The sequence below is a fragment of the Somniosus microcephalus genome, chromosome 21, assembly GCF_052327205.1.
Source record: "Somniosus microcephalus isolate GS21.2 chromosome 21, FLI_Smic_1.0, whole genome shotgun sequence".
Lineage (NCBI taxonomy): Eukaryota > Metazoa > Chordata > Chondrichthyes > Squaliformes > Somniosidae > Somniosus > Somniosus microcephalus.
Genome location: NC_141007.1, coordinates 12,147,461 through 12,158,874, shown reverse-complemented (window position 1 = coordinate 12,158,874; position 11,414 = coordinate 12,147,461). Strand labels below are relative to the sequence as shown.

Genomic DNA, 11,414 nt, shown 5'->3' with positions numbered 1-11,414 from the left:
TTTTGATCATGTTAGTTGATCCATTTATGAAGGCACAAGCACCACAGGCCAACACTAATCAAATATCTGTCTGTAATTACCACAAACCTCTCACCACCCTTTACTCATGTCTACTTTTGGGTTAATATTAGTGAAGAGAAATTTATAGGCCATATATTATAAACGTTTCCCTTGGATGGGATGTCATAGAGTTATATAACTCTGATATTGCGTGTATGGGCGAGTTTATTCACTGCAAAGTGTACCTGTGTGCTTTAATCCTGGAGTTCCATGCTGCATTGGTTGGGATTGATTGGGATTGTTGGAGCTGCATGGCTGCATTGGTTGGGATTCTTGGAGCTGCATGGCTGCATTGGTTGGGATTCCTGGAGCTGCATGGCTGCATTGGTTGGGATTCTTGGAGCTGCATGGCTGCATTGGTTGGGATTCTTGGAGCTGCATGGCTGCATTGGTTGGGATTCCTGGAGCTGCATGGCAGCATTGGTTGGGTTTCTTGGAGCTGCATGGCAGCATTGGTTGGGTTTCTTGGAGCTACATGGCAGCATTGGTTGGGATTCCTGGAACAGCATGGCTGCATTGGTTGGGTTTCTTGGAGCTGCATGGCAGCATTGGTTGGGATTCCTGGAACAGCATGGCTGCATTGGTTGGGTTTCTTGGAGCTGCATGGCAGCATTGGTTGGGATTCCTGGAACAGCATGGCTGCATTGGTTGGGATTCCTGGAGCTGCATGGCTGCATTGGTTGGGTTTCTTGGAGCTGCATGGCTGCATTGGTTGGGATTCTTGGAGCTGCATGGCTGCATTGGTTGGGATTCTTGGAGCTGCATGGCTGCATTGGTTGGGATTCCTGGAGCTGCATGGCTGCATTGGTTGGGTTTCTTGGAGCTGCATGGCTGCATTGGTTGGGATTCTTGGAGCTGCATGGCTGCATTGGTTGGGATTCCTGGAGCTGCATGGCTGCATTGGTTGGGTTTCTTGGAGCTGCATGGCTGCATTGGTTGGGTTTCTTGGAGCTGCATGGCTGTACTGCTGCTGTAGGTGTGTTATATAACTGTGATAACTACTGTACTAATATTGAAAAAAGTATTTATATTGTACCTTATTACACCTCTGAAATATGTCACCAAGCACTTCACAAAATTTACTTTTGATGTGCAGTCACGGATGTTTTGCAGGCAAACTCCCAGCAATTTGTGCGGAGCAAGATCCCACAAACAGCAATGAGATGAATTACTAGTTAATTGATGGATAAACATTGGCCTGGACACTGGGGAGGACTCTCCGGCTCTTCTCGTGCCTGGGGATGTTTTACAGCCACCTGAGAGGGCTCCGACAGTGCAGAACTCCCTCAGTACGGCACTGAGTGTCAGCGTGGATTATAATGCTCCAGCCCTGGAGTGGCACTGACATGTGGCGATTGCAAGGGGTTGTGCTGGTTGCACTTTGTGCAGAAGCTGCCTTGACTTTCACTGAAGTTCTGTGGCTGGCTTTTGGGTGGGGGAGGCGGAGTGTCCTGATCCTGCCCCTGCAGGTGAGTGAGGAATGCTGGAGTTAGTCAGCGGGTGACGCTGTGCTCTCATCACCAGGTACATACCTGCACGGAGGGCGAGAAAAACAAACTCCTCCAAACCCCGGGCGGGACTGTATTCGGGCTCCGATCCACCCAGCGAGACAGATAAAGTGGGAAGGAGGATAGTCCACGTCAATATTTAACCAGGACACTCGACTCAGGCCGGCTGCTGACTGAAGGTAGGTGAAGTTCAAGTGTTCTGGGAGTGGAGCTGAGCTGCTGACTCGGGAAGATGGTCCGCTCCAGGAGTTGAATTTGTTGCAATCAAGACGGAGTTTGGTCTTTGGCTGGACCGAGGCTGCGGGAGGGCAGATCGTAGCGGGAGAAACGGACAAATCCGCCCGGGACTGGGAGGAAAACTGACCAGAGCACCGAATGTGTGGCCAAAGTGGCGGGGCGGGGGGCAGCCTGATCCCGGGGGATTGCAGCCTGATCCCGGGAATTGCAGACTGATCCCGGGGGAATTGCAGTCTGATCCCGAGGGAATTGCAGACTGATCCCGGGAATTGCAGACTGATCCCAGGGGAATTGCAATCTGATCCCGGGGGGAATTGCAGTCTGATCCCGGGGGAGTTGCAGTCTGATCCCGAGGGAATTGCAGTCTGATCCCGGGGGAATTGCAGTCTGATCCCGGGGGGAATTGCAGTCTGATCCCGGGGGGAATTGCAGTCTGATCCCGGGGGAATTGCAGTCTGATCCCGGGGGAATTGCAGTCTGATCCCGGGGAATTGCAGTCTGATCCCGGGGAATTGCAGTCTGATCCCGGGGGAATTGCAGTCTGATCCCGGGGGAATTGCAGTCTGATCCCGGGGGGAATTGCAGTCTGATCCCAGGGAACTGCAGTCTGATCCTGGGGCTGAATTCTCCTCCAGACGGGCTTTTGATGAATTCTCTGACTATTGGCGGAGTTGATCAGAAGCGGCGGGTCCCTCTGGTTATCCCCGACTTTAACCAGCATCATTCCGGGGGCTGGTCAGCTGACCAGAGCTGTCAGTTGGATTGAGCAAAGATTTATTTTAAATTTCTTAAACCCACCAGGATCTAGAGACAGGTCCCCCAGGTTTGAAGATGTTTGTGGGGTCAGGAGTATTTCAGGAAGGTTTTTGCAAATGTATTTTTTTGCTGAGATGTGGACTCAATGATTTTTTTGAGCTGTGCCGCCCCCACGGATTATATATCAAAAGCTGAGCCCCTCCCTCAGTTATTGAACAAGGTGCCGCGCCCCTGGCCAGAGAGGGGGCCGATGGATGGGTCAGGCGATGGGTCTGGGGTTCAGTCAGTGGGAGGGGAGGGGAGGGGCGGCGCACTGTGTGAGCTGACAGGGTTAATGCCTTTGTGAAGATTTCCAGCGAACGTACTCAGAAACTGACAGGGAATTTGTAGTTCCACCAGAAACACTGTATAGAGACTGGGGTCTGACCCTTCTCCGAGTGTGTCTCTGAGTGTGTCTAACATCTGTCTGAGGCTGAATCACACTGTTCACAACCTTGGTGTCATATTTGACCCTGAAATGAGCTTCCAACCAGCTCTCAGCTGCATAACAAAGACCGCCTATTGCCACCTCTGGAATATCGCCCATCTCCACCTTTGCCTCAGCTCATCCACTGCTGAAACCCTCATCCATGCCTTTGCTACCTCTAGACTTGACTATTCCAACGCACTCCCACATTCCACCCTACGTAAACTTGAGGTTATCCAAAACCCGGCTGCCCGTGTCCTAACTCGCACCAAGTCCCGTTCACCCATCACCCCTGTGCTCGCTGACCTACATTGGCTCCCAGTTAAGCAACGCCTCGATTTCAAAATTCTCATCCTTGTTTTCAAATCCCTCCATGGCCTCGCCCCTCCCTATCTCTGTAACCTCCTCCAGCCCCACAACCCCCCCGAGGTATCTGCGCTCCTCTAATTCTGCCCTCTTGAGCATCCCTGATTATAATCACTCCCCCATTGGTGGCCGTGCCTTCTGTTGCCTGGGCTCTAAGCTCTGGAATTCCCTCCCTAAACCTCTCCACCTCACTACCTCTCCCTCCTCCTTTAAAATGCTCCTTAAAACCTGCCTCTTTCACCAAGCTTTTGGTCACCTGCCCTAATTTATCCTTATGTGGCTCAGTGTCAAATTTTTTGTCTTAAAATACTCCTGTGCAGCGCTCTGGGACGTTTTACTACATTAAAGGCACTATATAAATACAAGTTATTGTTGTTGTTGTCTCTGAGTGTGTCTCAGGTTCCCCCGCCCCCTGAATGTGTCTCACGCCAGCTTCCTTCCCCTCCCCCATTTCCTGAAGGCACTGAATCTTGCTGAGCTACAGGTGATGGTGCTGCCTATCCTCCAGTACCATATCCCCCTGGTCAGCCCTCACATGTGAACCTAGACAGTGGGTGTCAGCGGGTTACTTGACTGAGACTGAATCCAATCCTGTTCTCACCTGGCATCCACACGTGGGCATTGGAACATGGATGCATTGGAGTGGAAACTCTGGCTGGTATCCGCCTCCTTATAACAGCGATGGATCGAACTTACGTTCATGAAGCACCTCTCAGTACAGACATGATGGGATGAATGGCCTCCTTATGTGCTGTAAGATTCTTATCACCTCCTCAGGTGCACAAAAGTGCTTCAAAGCAAATTAAATACTTTTAAAGTGTGGTCACTGTTGTTCTGTATGCAAAAGCAGAAGCCAATTGGTGCACATGAAAATCCCACAGCCAGAAAATTGAGGTTCAGTTCCACAGGTGCTAGCAGCCCTCGCCCAAGTGACCAGTTATTTCGGTGATGTTGGTTGAGAGATAAATATTGGCCAGGACACTTGAGAAAACTATTCTTCCAACAGTGCCATGGGATCTTTTACGTTCACTTGAGAGGGCAGGCAGGTTTAATGTCTCATCCGAAAGACAGCACCTCTGACAGTGCAGCACTCCCTCAGTACTGGCACTGGGAGTGTCAGCCTGGATTATGTGCTCAAGTCTCTGGAGTGGGGCTTGAACCCACGACCTTCTGACTCAGAGATGAGAGTGCTACAGCGGTGACTGAGCCCAATCATAGTATCCCTGCTGCTACTCTGACTCAGATCAGCGAACTCACCACAGGTTGGGATTGAACATGGGGCCTCCTCGTCTGTTGGCTCACTACCTTTCCCCGATAGCCCGTCATGGAGCTGCCATCTTCTCTCTAGTTTGGCTCTGCAATTGTGGCTAGCTTTGCAGTATATATTTGGAAAACTGGCTTTATATTCTATACAGCCCTGATCATTGTGTATTCTATAGATTGTTCGCAAGCTCTGTATACCGTAGATTCCCTGCTCACTCTGTATTCTATAGGCTCCTGGTTCACTGTGTATTCCATACATTGTTAGCTTGATAGTGTGGTGCAGTGGGTTAATGCACTGTCCTTTCATTTCTGGGACTTGGGCTCAAATCCATTCGTAAAGGGGTGAAGATTTCCTCTCTCTCTCTCTCTCTCTCTCTCTCTCTGAGGGGTGAAGATTGTCTTCATCACTTTATCTCTGATTGGTTACACTGCTTCTGTTCTCTCTCACTGAGGAGTGAAGATCTATCTCTGAGGGGTGAATATATCGCTCTAAGAGTTGAATATCTATCTTTCTAAAGGTTGAAGATCTATCTTTCTAAGGGTTGAAGATCTATCTTTCTAAGGGTTGAAGATCTATCTTTCTAAGGGTTGAAGATCTATCTAAAGGTTGAAGATCTATCTTTCTAAGGGTTGAAGATCTATCTTTCTAAGAGTTGAAGATCTATCTTTCTAAGGGTTGAAGATCTATCTTTCTAAGAGTTGAAGATCTATCTTTCTAAGGGTTGAAGATCTATTTTTCTAAGGGTTGAAGATCTATCTTTCTAAGAGTTGAAGATCTATCTTTCTAAGGGTTGAAGATCTATCTTTCTAAAGGTTGAAGATCTATCTTTCTAAGAGTTGAAGATCTATCTTTCTAAAGGTTGAAGATCTATCTTTCTAAGAGTTGAAGATCTATCTTTCTAAGAGTTGAAGATCTATCTTTCTAAAGGTTGAAGATCTATCTTTCTAAGAGTTGAAGATCTATCTTTCTAAGAGTTGAAGATCTATCTTTCTAAAGGTTGAAGATCTATCTTTCTAAGAGTTGAAGATCTATCTTTCTAAGAGTTGAAGATCTATCTTTCTAAAGGTTGAAGATCTATCTTTCTAAGAGTTGAAGATCTATCTTTCTAAGAGTTGAAGATCTATCTTTCTAAAGGTTGAAGATCTATCTAAGAGTTGAAGATCTATCTTTCTAAGAGTTGAAGATCTATCTTTCTAAAGGTTGAAGATCTATCTTTCTAAGAGTTGAAGATCTATCTTTCTAAAGGTTGAAGATCTATCTTTCTAAAGGTTGAAGATCTATCTTTCTAAGGGGTGAAGATTCTCTCTACTGGGTGAAGATCGTTCTCTCTCTCTGATGTTGCAGTAGGTTAAACACTACTCTCACCTCTGGGACATTGATTGGAGTCCGTTTGACGTACATAGATAAAAGCCTCCTCTTTCTATTGAATGTAAGGGCCCTCCATGGTGTGAGTTCTGGCAGGGTCCATCCTGTTTTCTCATGAATGGGGGCCCACAGCACAAAGCTGCTGCTGTCTGCTGTCCTTCAGAGGGGATGGACAATGTGAACCATGGAAGCATTCACCCTGATGCAGTGGAGGGTGCTTTTTAAAGCTTGGGTAGTGTGGGTGGGTCTCTCCTCACCATATGTACCAAAAATAAAAAGTAAGAGAACAAAAAAGAGTGTCATTCTGTATTCTGTTGATGTTTGGTTAGCATCAGCCAAGGTTAATCATCCATTGGTTAGATTGGAGAATTGTCTGAAATGTGGGAGATTGCAGCAATGATCACCGATCCTGTTAACTCTACAGAAACATAGAAACATAGAAGAGAGGAGCAGGAGTAGGCCATTCAGCCCCTCGAGTCTGCTCCACCATTCAATGAGATCATGGCTGATCATCCAAATTCAGTACCCTGTCCCTGCTTTCTCCCCATATCCCTTCATCCCTTTAGCCTTAAGAAATATATCTAACTCCTTCTTGAATATATTTAATGAATTGGCCTCCACTGCCTTGTGTGGTAGAGAATTCCACAGGTTCACCACTCTCTGGGTGAAGAAATTCCTCCTCATCACTGGATACAGATCAGGACTGGGAACCCTGGCTGATTTGCCTCCTCCCAATTATAGTAATCTTACTTGCTGCCTCAGCTGAGATCAGCTAACATAGGAACAGGAGGAGGCCATTCAGCCTCTTGAGCCTATTCCACCATTCAGTTAGATCATGGCTGATCTGCACCTCAACTCCATTTACCTGCCTTTGCTCCATATCTGGAGGAGCTGTGGAGGAGCAGAGGGATTTGGGGGTCTGAGTACAGAAATCACTGAAAACTAGTGGAGAGGTACTGCTTTATAACTAGAGAGTCGCTACATGAGCCACTTGGTCCAGAAGCCCAGGGTTAATCTCTTGGCCTTAATACCCCAGGGCCTAGGGAGGGGAAAAGAATGAAGGAAAGACTTACATTTCCTTTCACGGCCTCAGGACATCCCAAAACACTTTACAGCCAATGAAGTACTTTTGAAGTGTAGTCACTGTAGTAATGTAGGAAACGCAGCAACCAATGTGCACACAGCAAGATCCCACAAACAGCAATGTGATAATGATCAAAAGTTGGTTGAGGGGGATAAAATGACCTCCCCTGCTCTTCTTTGAATAGCGTCATAGGATCTTTTACGTCCACCTGAGAGGGCAGACAGGGCCTCAGTTTAACATCTCATCCAAAAGACAGCCCCTGCCTCACTACAGCAATGGAGCGTCAGCCTGGATTATGGGCTCAAGTCTCTGGCATGGGACTTGAACCCACAACCTTCTAACTCCGAGGCGAGAGTGCTACCACTGAGCCATGATTCACAAGACCGTAAAGCAGCACCTCAAGTGGATAAGGCCATAAAAAAACGAATGGATACTGGGTTTTCTGGATAGAAATATAGACTATAAAAGTCAACATGTAATGGTGAATTTACAGAGAAACATAGAAACAGAAATATAGGCGCAGGAGTAGGCCATTCGTCCCTTTGAGCCTGCTCCGTCATTCAATATGATCATGGCTGATCCTCTATCTCAATACCATATTCCCGCTCTCTCCCCATACCCCTTGATGCCTTTTGTGGCTAGAAATCTATCTATCTCCTTCTTAAATATATTCAATGACTTGGCTTCCACAGCCTTCTGTGGTAGAGAATTTCACAGGTTCACCACCCTCTGAGTGAAGAAATTCCTCCTCATCTCAGTCCTAAATGTCCTTAGAGAGACTGCAGTTGGAGAACTGTGTGCAGTTTTGGGCTCCACATTATAGGAAGGTTGTGGGAATAGAGAGGGTACAGTGCAGGTTCACTAGGATGCTGCCTGGTATGAGAAAATATAAATACGAAGAAAGACTTGTAAAATTGAAGCTGTTTTCATTGGAACAGAGGAGATTATGGGGTGATTTGATTGAAGTGTTTAAAATTATGAAGGGATGTGACAAGGTAGATAGAAACAGACTGTTTCTGGTGATTGGGGAGTCTAGAACAAGAGGACATAGATAAAACAGAACTATAAGAGATTTACGACAGAGAGCAGGAGAAACTTTATTACACAGAGGGCTGTGAGGCTCTGGAATGCACTGCCTGAGATTGAAGCAGAGACCGTGTTAACATTTAAAAAAAGGATGATAGATGGTTCCAGGTAAAGGAGATGGAGGGATATGGGGACAGGTGGGCACATGGGATTGGGATACTGCCCCAGTGCAGGATAAATACCAACACGGACTGGTTGGGCGAATGGCCTGTTTCTCTGTAATTCAAGGTACAGTTAAACGGGCCAGATTTTGCTGTAGAAGTAATGGTGAGGTGAACAGCGCTCGCCATAATGAAAGTGTAAATTGGACAGCAACCTCCAGTGACTGCGCATGCGCAGTTAAACGCTGAAATCCGGAAGTTGCTGTCTGAGTTGCCCTACTCCTCCAGAAGCTTCGCTCTACCGGTATCTCGCCCGAGAGACTCCACATTGAAACACGTGGAACGGCGTGCAGTTGTTGTACTTACGTGATAGATACACACTAAAATCGCCAGAAAAAGTTAGGGCTCGTCCATTCCAGTGTAAGCACATTTTTAACGGCGTGATAAGTCTTAATTACTGCCAAACAACCTCTCTGGCACTGAAAATTAACTTTTACAAGTGTGGAGTCTTATTCCTTCAGATTTTAATTATTGTTGGAGATTTTAAAAAAGTTAAAAAATTAAATGATTTTTTTCTTTTGTCTCTTTTGTCTCTCTCTATTAATTTCATCTTTCTTTCCCTCTCTTTATTTCACTTTCTGTACATGATTTGCCAATGTCCTTGTGCACCAGTCGCAGAAGGTAAGCATGCAGGTGCAGCAGGCGGTTAAGAAGGCAAATGGTATGTTGGCCTTCATAGCGAGAGGGTTTGAGTACAGGAACAAGGATGTCTTGCTGCAGTTGTACAGGGCCTTGGTGAGACCGCACCTTGAGTATTGTGTGCAGTTTTGGTCACCTTATCTGAGGAAGGATGTTCTTGCCATGGAGGGAGTGCAGCGAAGATTCACCAGACTGATACCTGGGATGGCAGGAATGACGTATGAGGAGAGATTGGGTTGATTGGGCTTATACTCGCTGGAGTTTAGAAGAATGAGAGGGGATCTCATTGAAACTTATAAAATTCTAACAGGACTAGACAGACTTGATGCAGGGATGTTCCCGATGGCCAGGGAGTCCAGAACCAGGGGTCACAGTCTAAGGATAAGGGGTAAGCCATTTAGGACAGAGATGAGGAGGAATTTCTTCACCCAGAGAGTGGTGAACCTGTGGAATTCTCTACCACAGAAGGCAGTTGAGGCCAGTTCATTAAATATATTCAAGAAGGAGTTGGATATATTTCTTAAGGCTAAAGGGATCAAGGGATATGGGGAGAAAGCAGGGACAGGGTACTGAATTTGGATGATCAGCCATGATCTCATTAAATGGCGGAGCAGACTCGAGGGGCCGAATGGCCTACTCCTGCTCCTATCTTCTATGTCTCTTCTATGTTTCTTTGAATTAACTATTCTAACTTACACTTCCTGGTTCAGACTCTGCGCTCCTCATTAGCGATTCTTCATTGGTTAAGGAGATTCACAGCTGCCTGCCCTGTTCACACAGGTCCCAGATCCCCTGTAGAGGGTGCTATGCCGAAATGGCTTTCCAATTACAGTAAGTTCCAGTGCAAATGCCCATAGAAAGTCTGTGGGCGAGTGTAAGTGTAATGAGCGGCTGGAGCCGTTTGTTCGCCGCTAGCTGCAAAACCTGGCCTGCTGTGTTTTTGGAGAGAGAAGGGTTTGAAGGATATGGTGAGAGGGTGGGTAGGTGGGGGGGCTGATCTTTGAAAACGGGTAGACTTGTTGAGTTAAAAGAATGTTTCCTGTTTCTAAAAATTCTTATTTCATTTTTAAAATGGAAGAGATTACGAATGGAGGATTGATTAGTAGCACAGTTGGCCCTGTATCAAATACTGAGCAGTATCCATTAACCCTTTGTGTTTCACCAGGAGATGGAGCGGTGGAAGATATGGTGTTCGGTGGTAATCGTTGTCCTATCGGGAGCTGTGTGTCAGGGGGAGAGAGGTGAGGTTTTAGCTGGGGCTTCTCCTCATTTTTGACATTTTCCCATTGAAGAACTCACATCTAAGGCCCAGAAATTCCTGGTTGGGAACAATCTCTGTGCCGGAATGGGTAGACCCAAGGCACACCCGATTTTGAGCCTCAGACTGGCGAGCTGCAGACACCTGCTGGACCTTTCCAGGCAGATCATTTGCAAAGAGGAATTCGATCTCCGGCTCCTGCCTCGCCGGCAGCGATCGGGGGGGAGGGGGCCAACCGGGAGGGAGGGGGCGATCGAGAGGGAGGGGGCGATCGGGAGGGAGGGGGCGATCGGGAGGGAGGGGGCGATCGGGAGTAAGGGGGCGATCGGGGGGGAGGGGGCGATCGGGAGGGAAGGGGTGATCGGGGGGGAAGGGGCGATCGGGGGGGGAGGGGCGATCGGGGGGGAGTGGGCGATCGGGGGGAGGGGGCGATCGGGAGGGAGGGGGCGATCGGGGGGGAGGGGGCGATCAGGGGGAGGGGGCGATCGGGAGGGAGGGGGTGACTAGGAGAGCGGGGGCGATCGGGAGGAGCCAGCAATGATCTTCAACACTTCAGTCATTTACATTTAGGTAAGAATTGTTTAACAAACTTACCTTTTAGGTGGTGGTCCTTTAAGTTTTTGAGGCATCTGGTTTGGTGTCTGACTGTACATCTGGTTTGATGTCTGACTGTATGTCTGGTTTTGATGTCTGACTGTACATCTGGTTTGATGTCTGACTGTATGCCTGGTTAGATGTCTGACTGTATGTCTGGTTTTGATGTCTGACTGTATGCCTGGTTTGATGTCTGACTGTACGTCTAGTTTGATGTCTGACTGTATGTCTGGTTTGATGTCTGACTGTATGTCTGGTTTGATGTCTGACTGTATGTCTAGTTTGATGTCTGACTGTATGCCTGGTTTAGTGTGTGACTATGTCTGGTATGATGTCTGACTGTAAGTCTGGTTTGGTGTCTGACTGTATGTCTGATTTGATGTCTGACTGTATGTCTGGTTTGATGTCTGACGGTACATCTGGTTTGGTGTCTGACTGTATATCTGGTTTGATGTCTGACTGTATGTCTGGTTTGATGTCAGACTATGTCTGGTTTGATGTCTGACTGTACATCTAGTTTGATGTCTGACTGTATGCCTGGTTTGATGTCTGACTGTATGTCTGATTTGA

The 11,414-nt window shown here is 47.3% G+C and overlaps 1 protein-coding gene across 3 annotated transcripts in view; it reads left to right on the top strand.

Moving 5' to 3' along the window:
* The first annotated feature begins 1,435 nt into the window (after positions 1-1,435).
* itgb4 (integrin, beta 4) overlaps positions 1,436-11,414 on the top strand; it is a 181,584-nt gene continuing 171,605 nt past the window's right edge. The window contains exons 1-2 of one of the 3 annotated variants that reach the window (XM_085963248.1): positions 1,436-1,747; positions 10,158-10,233. In XM_085963248.1, the coding sequence (XP_085819374.1) occupies positions 10,161-10,233 (73 nt within the window). In that variant the 5' untranslated portion in view covers positions 1,436-1,747; positions 10,158-10,160. The remainder of the gene's footprint in view (positions 1,748-10,157; positions 10,234-11,414) is intronic. The other 2 variants (XM_085963247.1, XM_085963246.1) reach the window with 2 other exon arrangements.